The sequence below is a fragment of the Salmo salar genome, chromosome 20 (assembly GCF_965601325.2).
Source record: "Salmo salar chromosome 20, fSalSal1, whole genome shotgun sequence".
Taxonomy (NCBI): domain Eukaryota; kingdom Metazoa; phylum Chordata; class Actinopteri; order Salmoniformes; family Salmonidae; genus Salmo; species Salmo salar.
Genome location: NC_138310.1, coordinates 23030128 through 23051811, shown reverse-complemented (window position 1 = coordinate 23051811; position 21684 = coordinate 23030128). Strand labels below are relative to the sequence as shown.

At 42.1% G+C, this 21684-nt stretch overlaps 1 protein-coding gene across 2 annotated transcripts in view; it reads left to right on the top strand.

Moving 5' to 3' along the window:
- The window catches only part of LOC106579883 (uncharacterized), a 39325-nt gene continuing 17641 nt past the window's right edge, over nt 1–21684 (top strand). The window contains exons 1-3 of one of the 2 annotated variants that reach the window (XM_082966290.1): nt 1–642; nt 7774–7869; nt 14002–14208. In XM_082966290.1, coding sequence (XP_082822416.1) covers nt 7809–7869; nt 14002–14208 — 268 coding nt within the window. In that variant the 5' untranslated portion in view covers nt 1–642; nt 7774–7808. The remainder of the gene's footprint in view (nt 643–7773; nt 7870–14001; nt 14209–21684) is intronic. The other variant, XM_014160213.3, reaches the window with a different exon arrangement.

Genomic DNA, 21684 nt, shown 5'->3' with positions numbered 1-21684 from the left:
AAGCGCTTTTGTCTGGAGCGCTCGAACTGAGTGCATATCTTAGGGAGGAGGAGGGAGATACGAGGAAGGAAAGAAACCGCGAGGAACGTAGTGCATGAATAGACGACTATACTCTTACACATTCTCCGTCATTGTAGGGTGGAGCTGAGAGGTGCACATCATTTGGGGATTTTTTGAGCAACGCATTACTTAAATAAATGCGCTTAATGGATTCAGATATTTTTTTTTCTACTGCTCCTTTTTACTACACTTTGGATAACTTTGGACAAAGCTGCACGAAGGAGAAAAATTTAAATATGCTCGGAAACTTTCAAATTATTATAAACCAATCTAGGCACTCCTTAAGTTTTTCTCTGTCGTTATATGGGATTTAATGACTTAGAATAGAATGAAATACTGCTACAGCTACATCTAAACTGAGCTTTTCCTATCTTCACTCTTGTTGAGTCAGCACCTATCAGGGGCTCGTGAAAGACAGTCTTTCACGCTTTTATAAAATATGCGAACACCTGCATTTTTAAGTCAAACGTATCAAACTTTAGAATAACCAATGAAAGCCTAAATACGTCAACTGCTGAAAAAAGTAAAGGACCCGATGGACTGATTGTATTCTGGTCAACTCAGAGAAGTGCCTCGAGCAAGGTAAATGGACTCCGCCACATCCTACACGTGAATAACAGTTTATGTGAGTTACACATGTGGTCCACTTTTATTGCAAATGTACATTCACTTATAATAGAATATACTTTTTTTCACAAACACACATTTCCTCACACTTTTTTTTAGTCTAGACAAAGATTCCGTTGTAGCTTTATACTTTTGTCTCAAGTAGCCTATTCAACCTACCGTTAAAACAGTCTGACAAGCAGAATATTCCCTGAAGTGCATTGTGTTGACGTCCGTTCTTGTAGACTATTCACCTTTGGTGAAATTAAGATTAGTTAATGCCTTAAATGAATGCATACTGAGAACAATGTTCAATCACAGCAGAATGGTCATTTTGTATTCAGGTTGGGTCCCTTTCCTATCAGTCCATGTCAGACAATAGAGGCACCTGTTTTTGTTGTTGTTGCCTGATATGGAGACTATGACATGGGGCATCATTGTAAACAAACCATCTAGTTACTCTAAAATAACAATGGACTTTCAGAATTTTTTTTCTCGATATATGATGTTATTCCTATTCTTTACTTATTTACTGCATTCAGATATCAGCCTTGATGCCACATATTATATTTTTCTTTATGTTTGAAAACTGATCAATGAAAACAGCATCTGCTACTAAACCCTCCCATCCCCCAATGTGGATGAAGGCAAAAACCCAACAGAATATGATGCATATTTGCTTCAGCTACTCTATAATGAGTCACCAGTTCAATCCACACTTGGTTATTGAGACTGACTTCATTCTGAAAGACCATGTATTGTGTCTTTCAGTTCTTCTGTTTGTTATGTTTATGAATGACTTATACTGGATATCCTCACTTGGACTGTGGCAATTCATGAGTCATGACACAAGGGCATCATTGATGCTAAATAGTTCAGTTATTTACCATGGCACTTATTTCATGATATAGTAAAGTGTCCATTGTATCAGAGTGATGTTTTTGTATTGCTGATTTTTTAGATTTGAATTGCTTACTCAAGTGACCAAAGTCCAACTGTAAAGCTCAGTTCATCCATGGGCCTTAGTGATTTACCGGACTCTGTGGTTCTATGTTCTGCACAGTGGAGGCTCCTCAGAGGAGGAAGGGGAGGACCATCCTCTTGAGTGAATTTCATAAAAATAAAAATAGTGAAACATAAAAAAGTTATCCTTTTTAGATAAAACTGTACTGAATATATTCACGTCAACAAATATCTGATTAAAACACAGTTTTGCAATGAAGGTCCACAGTAGCATTAACAGCACCCTCTAGAGTAGCACAATGGTGAAGCCAGAGGACAGCTATTTTCCGTCCTCCACTGGGTACATTGAATTCAATACAAGAAATGATGACAACTTCCGGAGGACGTCCTCCAACATATCAGAGCTCTTGCAGTATGAACTAACATGTTGTCCATCCAATGAAAGGATCCGAGAATTCATCTAGTACTGAAAGCATAAGCTACAGCTAGCTAGCATTGCAGTGCATAAAATGTTGTGAGTTGTTGACTCAAAGAGAGAAAGGACAAGAGTTGAACAGTTTTGAGAAAAAAAATATTTATTCAAAAATTAAGGAGAAGCAGTAGAGAGAGAGAGAGCTAACTATATTTTGTTGTATTTTAGCTTCTTAGTTTACCTTTCACTTATGTGGCTAATGCAGCTAATTTAGCCTACTCAACGAGCTGACTCAAACAGAGAGGAATGCTACTTAATGTTAGCTAGCTAGCTAAAGATATCCAACACAGCAACTCTTCCAAGTCAAGGTAACTGCTTGCTGTACACTGTACTGTGTGATTGTACACACGTATTGGATTGTGGGTTTACTAACGCATTTGTTCTAGTTTGTTGACTATAACATTAATATGGTGACAACGATGTAGGCTGTGTAGTGATTAACGGTTATAGTATGAAGTTTTGGCTCGGAGAGGTTTTTACACCTGGTCACAGACAGCTGTTGTGTTGTGCACTGAAGTCCACAAGCGAAGACAAAAGGTGAGAGCAAGAAAAGCAGATATATGCGAGAAGGAATTATACAATGAGCAAAGTGATGACGCTGTATGTGGCTGCTGTGAGAGTGAACTGTGTGTTTGGGTGTTCAGGGGTGTATTTATTCCACCAATTCTGTTGCAAAACGTTTATTAAAATGGAACCAAACAGAATTTCTCCAATAGAAACTCTGTTTAAGTTGCAAAACGAAACGTTATTATTTAGCATCGAGGTGTAATAAAGCAAGTTTTTGTTTCTTGCACGGATTTGATACAAAACCGCTTAGAGTTTTGAGGGAAAACCTAAAGGAGATTAGAGAAAGGGATATTTATTAAGACGTATTCAGCTGAATGCAGTGTCAAAGGCACCATTGTATAGACATGGCCATTTCAATCTGCAGTGTTGTTGGAAACTCTGAATGTGTTTCTCAGTCATAGATGGTAAGAGTTGACTTGGTGAGGTATAAATAAACCTCCAGAACCAAATGGGTTCTTTAGTTTTATTTTAGCTTTCTTTCGATCAACCAAGACATGTGGGCAGCATCTCACTTTCGTCTCTCTCCTTCTTCTAACAAGGCCAATGTGGTTTTTGCGTGTGAAGTATTCTAGCTCAGGTGCAGCAATCAGCTATCTATGCCTTGAGACACTTCATTTCACATCAATGCAGTGGTTGACCCTAAATTAAGGTTTGCATGGCCACCAGAGGTCATGGGGTGGGGCAAACTACTCTAAAGGGCTGGTTGAATTAACGGAGGATGTCAGTACACAAGATGTAGACCTCTCAGAGGGAGTTGGGATATGAAAAAAAATCAAATTCACACATGCGTACAGTACAATACACACAAATATAAGTACCAACCATATTATTATTATTAATAATGGGTCTCAATGATGACAGACGTATCACCCCCCCCCACCCCCCCCGCTACGCTGAGTTACACCTTGAAAGAAGAGTTTGGTCTCTATACTCGCTAATTCGGTCAGTAAAATGTTGATTGTTGGCCTTAACCCTTTCCTTTTATGAAGTAATCTGGTGCGATGTACAGTGGATGAATATTTTATTTGTTTATGATTTACTAGTAGGAGTGTTCTTTCTTTGCACCTGCAATAGGGCCCTCAGTTCCCCCATCAAACCCAGCAGGCCTGTTCTGAGGCCATGGCCCAAGCAGGATTAACCAGGATTACTAAGAAAGTAATACAGCTGCTTATCAGGTCCGTCTCTATCACCAACATCACAGATGGGCCTTGGCCGCTAGGCCGATAGGATTTTCTTAGTATGTATTACCAAGTGTGTGAACGTAGAGAGTTAGGCAGATGGAGAGTGTCGTGTTCTATTGTTATGACTTTGATGTACACATTTGCGGTTTTGTCTGGGTGCGATTTCAGCGAAACCTTTTTGGGTGTGGTGGGGTTTACTCTCAGTGGGCTTACTACTGGCCTGGCCTGGGGGGATAATTTCCCTCCATGTTTTCACCTCTTTACCTCTTAATGCAGTGCTCTTCAAACTGTGCTGCATCCTACCTGTGAGATCCAGCTCAGCCCTGTCCGTGATTTGCTCCCTTAGCGCTACTGTAAGTGTGTGCCACGCACGCTGTGCCACATTTAGATGGGATAGACCATCCATGTTATTTATAATGTCATCAAAATGGCAAGCATCCCTGTAAAGAGAACAATCTGGCAGGTTATGGTACAGTATTTGCTGACAACTGTTTACTGCGGAGAAGACAACAGTCTTGATAGATTATGGATTTATGTATGATGGCTCTCTCACAGGGGATGGATGGAAGGTTTTGTATGGTATATTTGTCAGTGAGATCAATGGCTGTCATTCTGCTATGGCAAGCAGTGCTTAATACAAATTCACCAACTGTTTGTACAAGCATATACAGGACAGTGTGCTGCTGACGGATGCCCTTTATCTTTGATTTCTAATTCGATTACACTATTAAGGTTGGGAGCAGCAGTACTGGATTAGGCTAGGTGTTCACAAGGATGCCGTCCAAAGTAATTTGTCTCATTGAATCCCAGTAAGAGATGCAACTATTCTTAAAGGTGCAATATGCAGAAATCGCTCCGCCATTTCCTGGTTGGCCTAATTTCAGTTTAAGTGGCAAAACAAGCAGTCATTGTGTAGAGAATCTTTATACCATCTAAACTGCTCGGACGAATATTTTCCATAACCAAAAATATTGTATTTTCAGCTGTTTGAACTTAAGAACGGGAGCACATAGAACAGATCTACCACTTCTTAAACTTGCTTTCAATGGGAATGACAGGTCTCTAACTCACATTTCTATGTGAATTTAGTCGGGTCGCCCAAAAAGTTACATATTGCAGCTTTAACAGGTTTGAAAGTCTTTACACTGTCATTTCAAAGTAAAATGTCTTCTGTGTAAGTGTGTATTAGTCTACTGCATTGGTTGCCAGACTTATGGGAGAAAAGGCCCAGACTATTTGAGTGTCTGAGGTTGTGTATTGGTTGTGTACTGACAGAACAGTCTTACTTAGTATGACAGAACGGTCCAGATCTCCCTCAATGGCTTCTTTTGTGTGACTTAGACACTTATGTAACGTCTCCGTGTTCCCCTCAGATATCCTCAGGCTCAGCTCCCCTCACTTCCTAACCCGCATCTGCTCCATGTACAGTTGATCCTGGCAGAGCTGCATTTGTCTGCTGTTCAGGACTGTATAAAAGGGGCTTAGCTACCACTCCCAACCCTGTAAACTAAAACCAGGTTTTAGTCAAAGAAACTTAAATGACTGTTGGGCAATATTAACATAATCCAATAATTCGTAATAATTGACTTGGTGTATTTGTATGCAACTAGCAACTTTTTCATTGAAGAAGCAAAATCAGAACCCTCCTTGAGCAGCTCCCATAATTGTAATGATTTCTCTTGACAATATGCTTTTAGAAAGAACACTGAGTCCTCTCATTCGTTTGAAGATAGAGAGATAATCATTCTAAAGGCACCCAATTTGCTTTTCCTTTATGAGATTAAAGGCACTTTGATATGATGCTTTGTGTACTGTGCATCTCCAAGCATCGTCATTCAACATGTATACTATCAGTGACCTATGCAACCCCTCATTACTACGTATGATGTAGCATCTTGAGATAAACTTGTAGGCCTCCTCTGTTTGCATTTAAATTAAAGGACTTCCTGCCCTGGGAAACAGGTCATACCTAAAGCCACAGAATAGTGGTGGGTGCTGTCCTCTGTCTCTCCTGTCTACACCTATAGACCTGGAACCCTACAGCAGGGTCTGATGTCTGGCTCTCCTCTCTCAACTGCCCTGCCAAAGCACCAACTATAAGGCTGGAGAAACTCTAAAGAATTTGACAGGTGATATAAGTACCTATAGGTGATAAGCATGTATAAAGAGATATCCAAAATAAACATTTTAGCAGTTAAATGAGGTTTCCCTCAATAGCAGCAACATGACATGAGAGGGGGTTGGTTGGCTGGGTGCTCGATTGGATGCCATGTGGCTGAAGGATGAAAACTGTTACCTAGGAAGACTATTTCTACCTCAGAGAATGATGCAGTGCTGTGCAATCAGCTCCAGTGACAAGTAATCGTGTGTTTCTGTCACTTTGCAGGGATGATAACACAATAGCTAGTGCAATATGAAGAAAAAAAAACTGAATGGGATGGGCATTGTTCGATTTAATTTGGCATTTCAGGCGTAAGACAGGAACGAGAGGACATCATTATTCCTTCCATCTCTGTCCTGTCAGAGCAAGTTGTAGGTATCATGTATCCCTGTGAAACAATTTCTGTTGCTCCTTTTCCATTCAGAGAGGAGAGACTTTTGTTTTGGTTGTGACATAGCCCATGGCCATGTTGCCATTTCTGCTACTCTCATATAATAACATCATTGTTGCCTTGCCCCCAAATCAGTGATAAATATCACACTGATTAAACCAACTCAGGACAGATGCCATGGCTAATTCCCAACAGGACTAAAGAGTCCCGCTGAGTCCCATACCCTTATCAGACAAGTGCAGAAGATAACAATATCCCTAACCTATTCTTCCCAGATCTGTTTACTATGTCAAGTTACTACTATGAAACCAAATGTGTCACGTGAGTTGAGTTGGCATATCTGTTGCTATTACACTTCCTAGCTTTCTAAAAATAGCCTCCTTATATTAGTGTAATTAACTTACACTAGTGATAAGCTGGTATTAGTGACTCTGCATTGCGTATGTGGGAGGATACAGTGTATATGTGTGTGTGGAGGAAAGGGGAAAGCTTAAACTGTAGATGATTTTAAGCTGTATGTTGCTACTTTAACACATCATGGGCCAGACAGTGCAACACAGATTCAGTTTTCAAAGCTTTATTGACCCTTTGTATTGTCAGGCTCCATCCATTCTTCTTTCTAGGAAGTGGATTATTGAGCACTCTGGTTACAGTAATATCCGGTTCACATTCAGTGGGTCGGTGCAATAATGCACAATGTCAGAGATAGAAATTACATTCATGGAATTTACAGGGTTCTCTTCTCGAATACTGTGAATGGTATTTTTTTAATATTGAAACACAAGAGGAAATATGAATTGAAAGTGCATTGACCATTAGACAGGGGTTGGGATGACGAGATAAACAGAGAAGAACCTGATGTTTTCCTCTTGCATGTGTCACCTCTCTAAAGCTGTTAGCCCAGTTAGCATGAGACAAGACCTACAGTATGAGCTGGACCAATCACAGGCAGAAGGTTCATCTTTTTGACCATATCAGTGACAGGGACACCCACAGGTCTGTCTAATGGTGATACACACAAACTCATACACACACACACACACACACACACACACATCAATATATTTTCACTCCCAAAGCTAGTTTAAATAAGCACGTTTCCCTTAATCCAAATCCAAATCACAAATCAGACATCCAATTTTGCAGTGGGCAAAGACTTTTTACAGAATACAGTCAGTTATCAAGCTGTCAACAGACTGGAATACAGTTTGAAGTAGGGATTATGAAATACTTTAGGGTTGATGTTAACTTGGAGGATTACCTTGGTCTTGTCTGATGCCAGATGCAGTGGGAATGTCCTTGTACAGTATTGAAGGCTGTGTGTTACTGTATGTCAGAGATTTGATTTGAGTGTGTGTTTCTGTGTTTTCAGGTTGGGAGATATGTAAAGCAGTGTGAGGGACGGCGATGGGATTGGAGAGGCTGTGGCTTCTGGGTGTCACCACTGCTGTTGCCCTCTGTCTGCTGCGTAAGTATAATACTGCACAGTGCATTTGCTATGCTCATAACATTTTATTGGTTTCTCTCCTTACACCTGCCTTGCTCTCCTAGCTACCCAAGTAATTCACTTCATACATTTCTATTACAATGGTACATCAATATAGTGAAGTTATGTACTGTAAAACTCATCATATAAAATGTGCCTCTAGAGAAATCCTCTCATTCAATTCACTATCTGCCTCTCATAATTTCTGTCTCTCTTCATCCTTTTCCACCCTTAATTACCAATGTCTTTTCCTCTGGAGTTTATACCACTCTCTTTACATTCCTTGTTTACATGGACGCTTATGTAATGGCAAAGAGTCCAAGGCCTTGGCTCTCATGTAATGGTTGGTGGACATTTCTGAATGCACTCCCTAGAACATATGATTCAAAGCATCATACTGATAAGTCTCTGACATCAGCCACTATGTACACGTGACATAGATTGGGGAAAGTGATGAGGAGGGGGTCGGGGGGTCTAGACACAAGTGTGTACAAGGGAATGGGGTGAAATCCTAATGTACAAAATAAATCTGATGGTGCGGATTTAGATTAATCTGGGATTTATACTGGTCCCATCCAAAAAGCACGCTTCTAGGGGGAGGGGAGTTTAGTGGAGCGAGGCCATGTGTGGACCCCAGGGGGTTGTGGATCGGGAGGGAGGGAGGGGTGAGGGGCCTGCTGCCCTACCATCTATCAGGGAGTGTCCCCTTTTGAGTGAAGCACTGCCGCAACGCGTTATATTTTACAGAGAACAGTGCAGCAGAAGCAAACTCCTTCCACTACTCTTTCGTCTGCGTGAGGCATACAATACCTTGAATTTCCCTGGGAAGCTGTGAAGCGAGCTGTAGCCAATTGCGTGATTGTGTTTATGAGTCTTTTATTAAAGAATGTGAAGCAATGTTTATGTTTACTGCTTTTCTTTAAGTACCGGTAATGTATGGCTATAAATATTGTATATAGGCCTACATCATTAAATCATGTATGAATATAAATATTATATATGCATTCGTTCATATGGGCAGAATATTGTATATAAACTAATTCATATGTTTATATAAAGGCTGAAGGTTAAACACTGCCTATACTATATCTAGGTCTATTTCTAGTTTCTACAATGCATTTTCGTTTTAAAGACTGCACTAGCGATTTTAGCATGGAAATCTTGGTGGGGCAAAAAAAAATTATGTGGGATGCATGCCAGCAAATCCATTACACAACACAGCACTAAACAACACATTAATTGCACTATAACAGTGAAGAACGGTGCCCACAAACTGTTAGGGCCTACATAAAGCTGTCCCAACAGCAGAGTCCCAACAGCAGTCCCAACACATTACCACTGCAACACCTGGCTATCAGCGGAGCCTTGTCTGGCAGCGAAACGGTTCATTCAGCCTCATTTACTGCCTTTAAAAAAAAACATAGCTGATATGGCTGACTTGCTTAAACAAATGTGGTTTCTACTGACAATTGATATGTACAAGCTATGGCATAAGGGGACAACAAGCGGATAAGAGGCAATCAGTAATTTCGATTAAGACATTAATGAGCAAGCTAGGACGGACGTAGTTAATATAACTATTTGTTCAGCACTTTTGAAATGTACAGCAACAGAATTCAGAACATGGGCCATTCTTACAGTGTACACCAAGTCAGAACTGTAGGATAAATAAAGGGGGCATATAAGCAGACAATGAAAGCTCTTACAATATTCAAAGACTACATTTCTCAAAAACAGGTTATAGGCTACATGTGCACCACCAAGTCAGAATAGTAGGCTAAATTAAGAGGTGAAAATAGACCAAATTATTAGGGTGAGGCACATGGGCTGCTAACTGTTTACTACACAACATACACTTAGTATTACTTTCTTAGCTACAGTATACATATCTTCCTGGCATATTACATAATTTATGCAGAAGCATACAAGACATTTTTGGACTCACCTTGTTGTGCTGTGCCCACTTTAACAGGAGGTGGCACGGCAGTCCTTCGTTGGCAAATCTTGTCATCAAACTTTGTCATCAAAGTCTGGCATTCTCTAGATTTATGGTGCTTTCAAGACAACTGGGAACTCTGAAAAAAAAGGTTGAATCATGATAATGTCGGTGATCTTCAGGACGTAGCTCAAGAAAGAGGCCAGAGTTCCGGATTTACAATTCTGGGTTCAACGAAAGTTCAAAACATACTTTCCCAGTCGTAGCTCGTTTTTCCTGAGTTCCCAATTGTCTTGAACTCACTAAAGTCAGATTTAGCAGTTAACAATTGTTTTGAGCGCGGCACAAATTGTGCTTCATTGACAGCATGTCCAATTTTTTATGTTTATCATTTGAAACTAGGAAAAGAAACCCTTAATCTTAGACTTTGGACCACACAGCCACTCCACTGAATAGCAGGCTAATAATGGCTTTGCAATGCTTGCAGTTAGCGACAATGATTCCTTCCAAACCACTCAAATCAAATCAAATTTTCAAATCAAATAACATTTTATTTGTCCCATGCGCCGAATACAACAGGTGTAGACTTTACAGTGAAATGCTTATTTACAAGCCCTTAACCAACAATGCAGATTTAAGAAAAAGAAAAAAAAGTAATAGATGAGAATAACAAATAATTAAAGAGCAGTAGTAAATAACAATAGCGGGGCTATGTACAGGGGGTACCGGTACAGAGTCAATGTGTCAAGGTAATTGAGGTAATATGTACATGTAGGTAGAGTTATTAAAGTGACAATGCATAGATAATAACAGAGAATAGCAGCAGCGTAGAGGGGGGGCATGCCCTCTTCACGACGGTCGTGCCCTCTTCACGACGGTCTTGGTGTGCTTGGACCATGTTAGTTTGTTGGTGATGTGGACACCAAGGAACTTGAAGCTCTCAACCTGCTCCATTACAGCCCCGTCGATGAGAATGGGGGCGCGCTCAGTTCTCCTTTTCCTGTAGTCCACAATCATCTCCTTTGTCTTGATCACGTTGAGGGAGAGCTTGTTCTCCTTGCTCCACATGGTCAGGTCTCTGACCTCCTCCCTATAGGCTGTTTCATTGTTGTCGGTGATCAGGCCTACCACTGTTGTGTCATTGGCAAACCTAATGATGGTGTTGGAGTCGTGCCTGGCCGTGCAGTCATGAGTGAACAGGGACTACAGGAGGGGACTGAGCACACACCCCTGAGGGGCCCCCATGTTCAGGATCAGCGTGGCGGATTTGTTGTTACTTACCCTTACCACCTGGGGGCGGCCCGTCAGGAAGTTCAGGATCCAGTTGCAGAGGGAGGTGTTTAGTCCCAGGGTCCTTAGCTTAGTGATGAGCTTTGAGGGCACTATGGTGCTGAATGCTGAGCTGTAGTCAATGAATAGCATTCTCACATAGGTGTTCCTTTTGTCCAGGTGTGAAAGGGCTGTGTAGAGTGCAATAGAGATTGCATCATCTGTGGATCTGTTGGGGCGGTATGCAAATTGGAGTCGGTCTAGGGTTTCTGGGATAATGGTGTTGATGTGAGCCATGACCAGCCATTCAAAGCATTTCATGGCTACGGACGTGAGTGCTACGGGTCGGTAGTCATTTAGGCAGGTTACCTAAGTATTCTTGGGCACAGGGACTATGGTGGTTTGCTTAAAACATGTTGGTATTACAGACTCAGACAGGGAGAGGTTGAAAATGTCAGTGAAAACACTTACATTGTGGAATTTGTGATTTCCAACTTGTTTTGTAATGTTTATGTCCAATGGCCGATACCCATACATTTTATCTATAATTTCTCTTCAGATGACGGAAGGATTAAAAATAATTTACCAGTAGATTATCGACTTGATTCATGATGATGACTGCTAGCTAAGATTTTGAAAGTATGATGTTGACATGATCAGTCCAAACAAAGCTACTGTAGATATAATGTGATTTGATGTCGTTTTATCTGTGGCCAATGACCTTGAGGCTTCTTGGATGGGCACTTCTAATGTAACTCTATGGCATCATCCAAGGGGCTAGAATTTTCTAGCTTCTACCCTTAGACTTGGCGGTGACGTAGTGTCCCCATGAGTGATAGAACACTGAGACAATCACGGCGCAATGTTTCGTATTTTCTGCTGGCTTGCCCCACCACCACAGAAAGCACTGAGCTAGGCTGAAACACCTGCATTTTTAGAGCTGCCTTACTCAAGAAAACAAAAAGAGACCATGTTTGTATGCGGCTTTTGTATGCGGCTTACATACATACATTTGTTTACATTGTTCGCAAAATGATATTTGAAACATTTTAATGCCAAAATAACATGCAAAACAGGAAAGCCCCCCCCCCCCCCAAAAGAAAAATGTATTTGTTTGTTTGCTTTTTTTCAAAAAATTGGGGGCTCAAACCAGGCTCTGCCCCACCTGCCCTGAATGACGGGTCGCCACTGAAAGAATGTATTTTCTCCCCAAATAAGCGCAAGCCGTGTGTACCACGGTCCACAACTTGGTCGGTTTCTTCCTGGGTCTCCAGGCTTCTCTCCTTTAGGCCATTCATCACCTTTCGGATCCGAATCCGAGCATTGTCTGGGATATAGTTGTATTCCCCAGTTAAATTGGAGATAACCCATCAAGACCTAGTCCATTGTGCACAATTGTGTAGGCCTATTGCTATTGCCCAACAGCCAACAGTATTTTCCTTACCATTATTCAGGACATTTAGAATGACAACAAATGAGTCGCCTTGTGGGCTTATAAACAAAATGAACTGGTTATGACATTTCATGACAAAGAAGTATTACATTATAGTCCTAGATCTATGGTGTTGTTAGACCCAATGTGTCTCTCCTTACTGATGACAGTGAATGAATGACGGGCGATCGAATTGTGCATGTGACTTGATGGAATTTGAATTATGTGAAGTGTCTAATGATAATGATGGTGTGAGCCCAGTAACAGATTGACTGCAGTCCCTTTAATCATACAGTAGGCTATTGTTACTTTGAGTCTCTAAAATCACACTGTTTCTATTTCCATTTCTATAGTCATGTGACAAATATTCAATTTTTATTGAAAAATATGTTGGCCTTTTACTAGATTCTTATATTTTCGCATGGACTGAATATTTCCATAACTGATCAAATGTCCGTAGGCTATAGGCTTGTAGGCAAGCCTAATATTCGGCCCATATTAACAAAAATAGCCATACATGATTTAATGAAAAGCAGCAAACAGACACAGCATTGTTTCACATTCTTTAATAACAGACTCAAACACAAACACGCAATTGGCTACTGCTCTTTCACAGTTGTTTCCCGCCCAAGTACAGGGAAACTCAGCATATTGTACAATGCATACATTGACTGCGCAGAGGGGTATGTAGTCTATGTAGTGTTGTACCTTCGCTGTCGTGTTTTGCTCGATAAAAAGACTACAGGTAAGCCCTTTGAGATTAGTACTTAATCACCAGGCTAAACGAGCTGCAGAGACAACACAACACAGGCTCTGGCCCAAGTGTCGTTAATGAGATTGCAGCATGTCTACAGAGCCGGTTGCAGCCTAGTGATCTTGTCACCAAATGGAGTACCATTGTTTTACATGGCCTCTGTGTGCCTGCTTTAAACAGAGCATACTCTGGAGATATTCAGGCTGCCATCCAACTCATAAATATTTATTCACATTTAAATGTGTGTTTATGCTATCTACAGTAGTCTCTTTCCCCTTAGGCCTACTGCTTGTTATTTTCTCAATCTCCTTCCAGTTTTTCTCTATCCATACCTTTTGGTTTTAGCCCTGTTTCTGCTTTCTTTGTCCTCCCCTTCCCTCTCATGAAGCGATGCTTTTGCTGCAAAGCGGTTTTATCATCAGTTCTCTGCCAGGCAAAAGATAAATTGAATATTTGCTCAATATCTTCCTGGAATGTGTAACCAGAAATTCCACTGAATGCATTTAGAAAAAAACTCAAAGTTTATCTGGTTCTGCATGACACTCAAACCTATGTGGAACAGATCCACATAGTTTGTGGATGTTAAGGAGCTCTTAAATATTGATTTATGTTGAGTGTGTTGACTGTTGACTGTTCAGGCATTAACATGTTTTACTGCAGATTCACCAGTCATGCTCAGCCTTCCTCCATGGTATTATTGTTACCTGTGTGCTTTCTCCTCAGGTACGTCCCAGGGTGTGGAGGCGGTGGTACGAGCCAGGGTTGGGGGGACTGCAGAGCTTAGTTGCAGTCTTATCCCCCCTTCTACAGGAGCCATCACCCCAAACCTGTTCCCACTGCACGTGGTGGAGTGGGTTCGCCTGGGTTACAATGTTCCCATCCTCATCAAATTCGGAGTGTACGCACCACGTGTGCATCCCAAATACAAGGGTGAGTCCTCTTGTCCCAGATCTATGTCTTAGCACTGCTTCTTTCAAATTACGCAATGCACAGGAAAGGCATTGTGGTAATTGCAGTTATACAGCATGACTGAACATTTGAACCTTTTGGTTCTGTCACGGTTGTTGTAGGAATGGGACCAAGGCGCAGCGGATGTTGAGTTCCACATATTTATTACAAAGTGAAACTTTAAGCAAAAGCAAATAAATCATTAAACGAACAACGAAACATGACTATGTGGTGCACAAACACAAAACAATATCCCCACAAACACAGGTGGGAAAAATAGCTACTTATATATGATCCCCAATTAGAGGCAACAATTACCAGCTGCCTCTAATTGGGAACCAAACCAAAACACCAACATAGAAATTTTAAACTAGAACACCCTCTCGTCACGCCCTGACCTACTACACCATAGAGAAACAAGGGCTTTCTATGGTCAGGGCGTGACAGGTTCTCACTTTCAGAGTCCTGGTGCAATTTAATATTTTGTCCTGTTTGTTTATTGGGAGCCATTTGCCTGCACACAACAGTCCAGTGTTTTTAGTGTTTTTTTTTTACAGTGCAGCGTATGGGAAAAGGACAAAGGAGAGTTTAACCTCAATTACCTAGACTCGACGATAGCAATTGTGGTATCTCAAAGGAGTGAAGAGAAGGACCTGACAAATGTATCTGATTATATCTGAAGAGATTGCGTGCAATAAGGTTGCATTGTCTTAAAACAACTTTCAGTGACCTTCCTTTCAGCCTTCCTTTCCCCTGACGAGGAGCTGGCTGGGAATGTGCTTTAAGTACAGCTGATTTGTTTTGAGTTGGGATGGGGAAGGGGGCTACACTGGTATTTTTGAATGCTGGGAGGTTTCAATGGTGAGAATACTCCAAATAGGTAATCAATTAAGAGCCCTGTAATTAGACTGTGTGTGTGTGTGTGTGTGTGTGTGTGTGGTGTGTGTGTGTGTGTGTGTGTGTGTGTGTGTGTGTGTGTGTGTGTGTGTGTGGTGTGTGTGTGTGTGTGTGTGTGTGTGTGTGTGTGTGGTGGGGAGGGCAGGGCACTGGGACAAGGACTAGGCGAGGACGGAAATATGTTAGTCAGGGGGTGGGATGACAGGCGGGGCTGTGTTTGGATGTGTGTGTGTGTGTGTGAGTGTGTGTGTGTGTGTGTGTGTGTGTGTGTGTGTGTGTGTGTGTGTGTGTGTGTGTGTGTGTGTGTGTGTGTGTGTGTGTGTGTGTGTGTGTGTGTTTATGTGAGTGCAAGTGGAGTATGGATTGAAGAGAGTGGGGTTAAATTGAGACATGCTTGGCTGAGGTGGGGGCTGAGGTGGGGGCTGGTGGTCAGATGACAGTTTGTTATTGGTATTCAGAGGGGTGACCTTGTTTAGCTGTAAGGAGGATGGATCAAGCATATGGAATATTAGAGTTCTCTTTCACTGAGTACCATAATCTAGTCATTGTCTCTCTGAGAAAAAAGACAAAGGCTATGTTACCCCCCCATCCCATACCCATCCCATACCCTCTCATCTAGGTCATTGAACTGGCAGGAAGCTTTTCAAGTCCACCTAGAGTTGGTTTTCATTTAAAAACGATCACTAGATACATTCAGCTATCACGCTGAAGATGAAATGGACCCTGCGATGCACTGGACACACACCAGACTCTGACCACTCAGGAATGGCCTGGAGAGCACTGGCCCACCCATAGATAGACCATTAACAGTGTTATTGTTTTAGGGCTATCATGTGATGCTCCATGACCCAGAATTCATCACTGAATCTATGGGGGTAAAAACAACAGAAAAGATACAACAACAGTCTAACGGTTTGTTACTTAGTTTTGATGAGGGATATTCTCCCTCTCTGTGTGTCTGGGCTCTGCTTAACCTCTGTCTGCCTCATATCCTCTCAGCTCCCCTCCCTCTGTAGGCAGATGGCAACATGTGAAGCATATCAGCACTGCAGATCTAATATATTCTACCCTCAAATTAAAATGTTTTGGGATTTAACCACAGCCCCACCTCACTAGACAGTATGAAACACAACCACTTCCTGGTCTTTGTCTCAAGCAGTCTATGCTCAGGGACAACAAGAGCAACTTTTTAGTAAGGGGAAGAAATTACTCACTGTTGCTAAACCTTATTTAGAGCCTATAAGACTGTTCTGTCATCTCTGTCTCTCATGTACAAACTTGCCCTGATGCCATCCCCCAACCTAAAAATGTCACATGCAAGAATGAGAGGAAGCGTTATCTTGGATGAGGGCATAATATTGCCATGCGTTTAACCTCCAGTTGTTCCGATAGGATATCAGGTGTATTTCTGATGACAGTGAGTGCTTGAGGAGTGCTCGCTGGGTCTATGTCTGTGTCTGTGCAACAGAGTAATGTTCTTCTGTTGACCCCATTAGAAGCCAATCCCTCTGAAACACAGACAGATTACTTGTGCAGGCTGCTCTGCAAATCTCTTATTTCTGGAGGGAATCAGAAACCCTTTTGAAGGAGGCTTCCCAGTGCCACATCCTTCTTCCTCCGTGTCTATTTTCTAAACATACCCTGGAGGACTGAACATCAATCACCTGACAGAACAGAGGAACAGACAAATAAATAGTGACTGAATGTGCAGTCAACTTGACTGGTGAAGTCTGTTCGAGTTGTGCTTGTTGAGGAAATGTTTAGTCCTGGCTGGCCTGTGAGTCTCCCTGCACTGGATGCCCTGTCAGAGGCACTTACTCTAAAAAAGGGCAGATCAAATGTGTCCTCTCTACTGAAGTAAATGAGTGGAGACGGTGTGGAGGGGGTAGAACGACAGCAGCAAAAAAAACAGACTCAGCCCAGCAGGCCCCAATTACTCGGTCTCAGTGTGAGCCCTAAATGCTAGGGGAGTCATAGCTTTGTTTCACCCTTACACAAATACACACATTAGAGAACCTCAATAAATTAGCCTTGTTCCACCACAAATCTTAGTTGGAATTTACATTTTCCTTAGTGAACATAACCCTATTTGACCACCTAAGCCAGAACATAGGTGGCAGCTGAGGCCGATCCACATGATCCAGTTGCAGCCTGTATTTCTGCTGAAACTGGACCAGGGAGACGTTTGCAAAACAGTGACACAATAAGAGAAGAAAGCAGCCTGGACCCGTGAATCTCACCAAATCAAATGTTATTTGTCACATGCGCCGAATACAACAGGTATAAACCTTACCGAGAAATGCTTACTTACAAGCCCTTAATTGACCAACAATGCAGTTTTAAGAAAATAGAGTTAAGAAAATATTTACGAAATAAAATAAAGCAAAAATAAAAGATAAAAAGAAGGAACACAATAAAATAACAATAATGAGGCTATGTACAGGGGGTACCGGTACCGAGTCAGGTACAGGTTAGTCAAGGTCATTTGTACATGTAGGTAGGGGTAAAGTGAGGTGGTGGCATGTTCTCCAGCTCTGAGGTGCTCCGTCAAGACAAAGGCTCTGTTACTTCATCTCACAACGCTGTAGGTGTGTCCCATGGGCCTGGGATCAGAGCAGGGGGAAGGAGATCAGGCCCAGTATTGTGCTGCCTGGGAGCTTTTGTATGAAAGCCTTCTCTAAGGCCCAAACACTTTCTGGGATGTTCTACCTTATCCCAGACCTGAGAGAAGAGAGAAGTTTTGCTTGAGCCAGGTCTCTGTTACCTACTGTTGGAAGAGTAATTTACAAGGATAGGGCTATAAGTTAAACTTAACATGTGTGTTATTACACCACATCACTGAAAGGCTTGATTGATTATGTAGAATTCACTTCAAAAGGTTTAAACTGATGCATCATGTTAGTATGCAAGTAAAGAGGTTGGAATTGCCTGAATGAGCCCCAAAAAATGCTGCATATATTTTGGAAAGTCAATCTAACTGTGAATTATTTACCAGCACATCATGTGTGGAATACAGAAGGGATTATGAGAGAACTCACATGTGCATGAACATATACACATGGTGATTTCTAAGTCATGTTTTAGTACATTTACGTTTACATCATTTAGCAGACGCTCTTATCCAGAGCGACTTACAGTAAGTGTCAAATACAGTGTTGTTAAAAACAGCGATGACACACTGACACACTTTCGTGCTCTGTCACAGACCATGGTTGACTAGTTGCTTCTAAATTGCATGTTCTCTTGATTCAGGCTATAGCAGGTCATGCTGAAGTTGGCCAAGTTGTTTGGATGTGTCAAGCAGTGGCTTGAACATGTGAGCAGGGGTTAACACAGCCGGACAGAGAGTGAGGGACAGAGTTACCTGTAATCGTTTGACAAAGAGCTATTCATAAGAGGGTTAAAGTGATTAGGGGAGAGGAGGGTTGAAGAGAGACATTTTGGAGGAAGGGAGGGGTGGGCTGCCAGGGGCTGGGTTCCAGCCCCAGACTTATGATTGTATTCAAATCAAAACACATCCCACAATGCACCTCTGCCCATCTTCCTTAAACACATACGGAACAGACAAAGAACAACAAAACTGAGGCCTCTCATAATGATCTGTCTTCCTCCATAGGTCCCACTGTTATTGTAGCATATGAAATTCTGTATATCCCCGCGCATTACAACATTCAATTTTTTGGTTAATTTTATTTTTTGTACCCTTTTTTCGCCCCAATTTCATGGTATCCAATTGGTAGTTACAGTCTTGTCTCATCGCTGCAAATCCCGTACAGACTCGGGAGGGGCGAAGGTCGAGAGCCGTGTGTACCCCCAAACACAACCCAACTGCTTCTTGACACAATGCCCACTTAACCCGGAAGCCAGCCGCACTAATGTGTCGGAGGAAACACCGTACACCTGGCGACCGTGTCAGCATGCACTGCGCCCGGCCCGCCACAGGAGTCACTAGTGCGCGATGGGACAAAGACATCCCTGCCGGCCAAACCCTCCCCTAACCCGGACGACGCTGGGCCAATTGTGCGCCGCCCCATGGGTCTCCCGGTCTCGGCTGGCTGCAACAGAGCCTGGACTTGAACCCAGAATATCTAGTGGCACAGCTAGCACTGCGAGGTCACTGGAATTATGTGGGTAAAATGAATATGATTTTAACACTAGTTTCAATTAAGTAAGCATGGGAGCACAGTGATTTTAAACACAATGCAGTACACCACGGAGAGAGTCCTTGTATATTAAAATCCCCAGGCCATGGTTACATAAAAACGGTTGTCAGAGTACAGGCTAGCCAGTTCTCTGGCAGTGCAATGAGCAGTGCAGCTCAGAAAGAGCTGAGTGATTTTTAACATGCCACCCAGTGGGGGAGAACCTGACTCTGGCTAATGTGAAGAGGGTGGTACGTTTTAGGGATGCGGGTGGATTATAGTGTTTCCATTTTCCACCCTTCACTGCACACCAGCCAGAATAGCAGCTCATTTTAATGGTGACTGGAGCCGTCATTTGATATCTGGGGTGTGGAAAAACAGTGAGGAGAACAGACAGGAGAATGCAGCAGCTATTGTTTCTCTGCCTCTGTGTTGTGTTGAGACTAGTGTAGAGGAGGACTTCTGGACATTGTGCTAATGCAGACGAAGGGGGAGTGATCTATGTCTCTGCTGGAGTGTTGCAGGCTCACTGAGGTCATAGAGGTCTCTCACTCATTGGTAGCAGTCGGTGAATTATTGATCAAAATTCCCTCCATAACCTCTCCATAACCTCTCATTGTATTCCTTGTGGAATGCAGCGATGGGACGCTTAACCGTTTTGATCAATACTTGGTGATCTTTGATGAGTATTCAGATCCCCATATTTTTGTTTTGAGTTGGGATGGATTGGAAATTCTCCACAGTTTAAATTTGGAACATATTTTAAGTAATGTGGTAGAGACCTGTCTGTCCATCTTAACAAAAGCAATCATTGACAGGGCACATATTTATTTCTATCTTATCCTAATTGCTTTTTTATGAATGGAAGCAATTTTGACCATGGCAAGAAAAGAAATATTCAAATTAAAATAAAACTGCATTTGTTACTCTGTGTCAAGGGCTATTGTCTGACCACAGATTCAAATGAAAACAGGCTTTTCTCTCTCTCGCGCTCTTTTTCCTCTCACTCTCTCTCCATTTCACACTGTTTTATCAGTCACAAGCCATTTACCCATTCTTTAAATCCAAACATGTTTTCTTCCACGTGTCATTTTTCAAATCACAGGCACAAACCCCTGTGATCGACCCTCCCTTCCCAGTGTTTTGCCGCCGTCTCTCCCCGTTGCTACAGCAACTGAATTCAAACCTAAACGCCCAGCCTGGGGTATTCTTAGTTTCATCACTATGGTAACCTGAGAGAATTACGAGGGGTGGTGTGGGAAGGGGGTTGCAGTCCCTTTGTAGTGACGGACAGGCAGGAGGGGAGCAAGAAATGGTTACGTGTTTGATGGTCAAATGAGAAATTCCCCATTGGTAAGCCAGTTGGCACTACACACTCACACTCGCATGCATTTGGATTTAATTAGCCATTAAAAATTCCATGGTTTGTGTTTGTTTCTTAATCATTCTTAGAGGTGCTGGAAATCTTAATGAGCTTAAAATGTCTCGCAATATTTAGCCACACAGGGATTTGGTGTGAGAGAGAGTCTGTGTGGTGTTGCACATGAAAGTGTTTTTCCTCCAGTTCACTCACTAGGTGTAGAATCAATTCCATTGCTGTTTGGGAAAAAGCCTACATAGGAAATAGGCAGCTCAGGGAGGATCCCTCACTTTGAGATATCAGCCAGTAGATGAAGTCTTTCATGCACCTGTTATCATTTCAGCACACATTTCCTCTCTCTGAGTGCTCTGTCAGTTCTCCTAGTAACACTGACCTGGGATTAAAGGGACCTTTTTATGGAAACAGAAACTGAACGCCGCCCAGTAAGGGCTGGGTCTGTGTTTAAGCAGGTCAATCCCTACCTCGGCAAGCAAACCTTACTATTAACCAAAGCAACAGCCCCTGTCAGGAATGTGGGGTCAATTGTTAGTCACTGTAATTCCTGTTTAAACACAGTGTGGTGTTTCACCCTGCACCCTGTGGGCGCATAATTAATCACAAGGCTACCTCTGTTCACTGCTGTCTGAAGGGAAAACATCCTGGAAAGCTGAATAGGGTTGCTATTGGGTTTTCCTCTGATGTTTTTTTGGCATAATTTTAAGGTTGACATAAATTCAATAAATCTCTGTCATACAACACCCTGGAGAGATGACCGCAGGAGCTGAACTACAAGATTGTGTGGTGAAAAGATTCAATGATGAGGGTGCTACTCCGTTTCTATTCTCATGGTTATTCAATGAACAGACCAGGTTTCAAATAGGTGCTTTTTACACATTGTGTTGTCAATCATAGGATTTAGTGGACAAGGTGCCTACAGTCTTTAATCCAGATTCTGCAGGCTCTAGAGTTCGATTGGTTCTCTATTATAATTGCTTACTACAGAGGCTTATAAAGCCTAAGCATTTATCAGACCTAATCATATTCCTTGTCAGGGTTAAT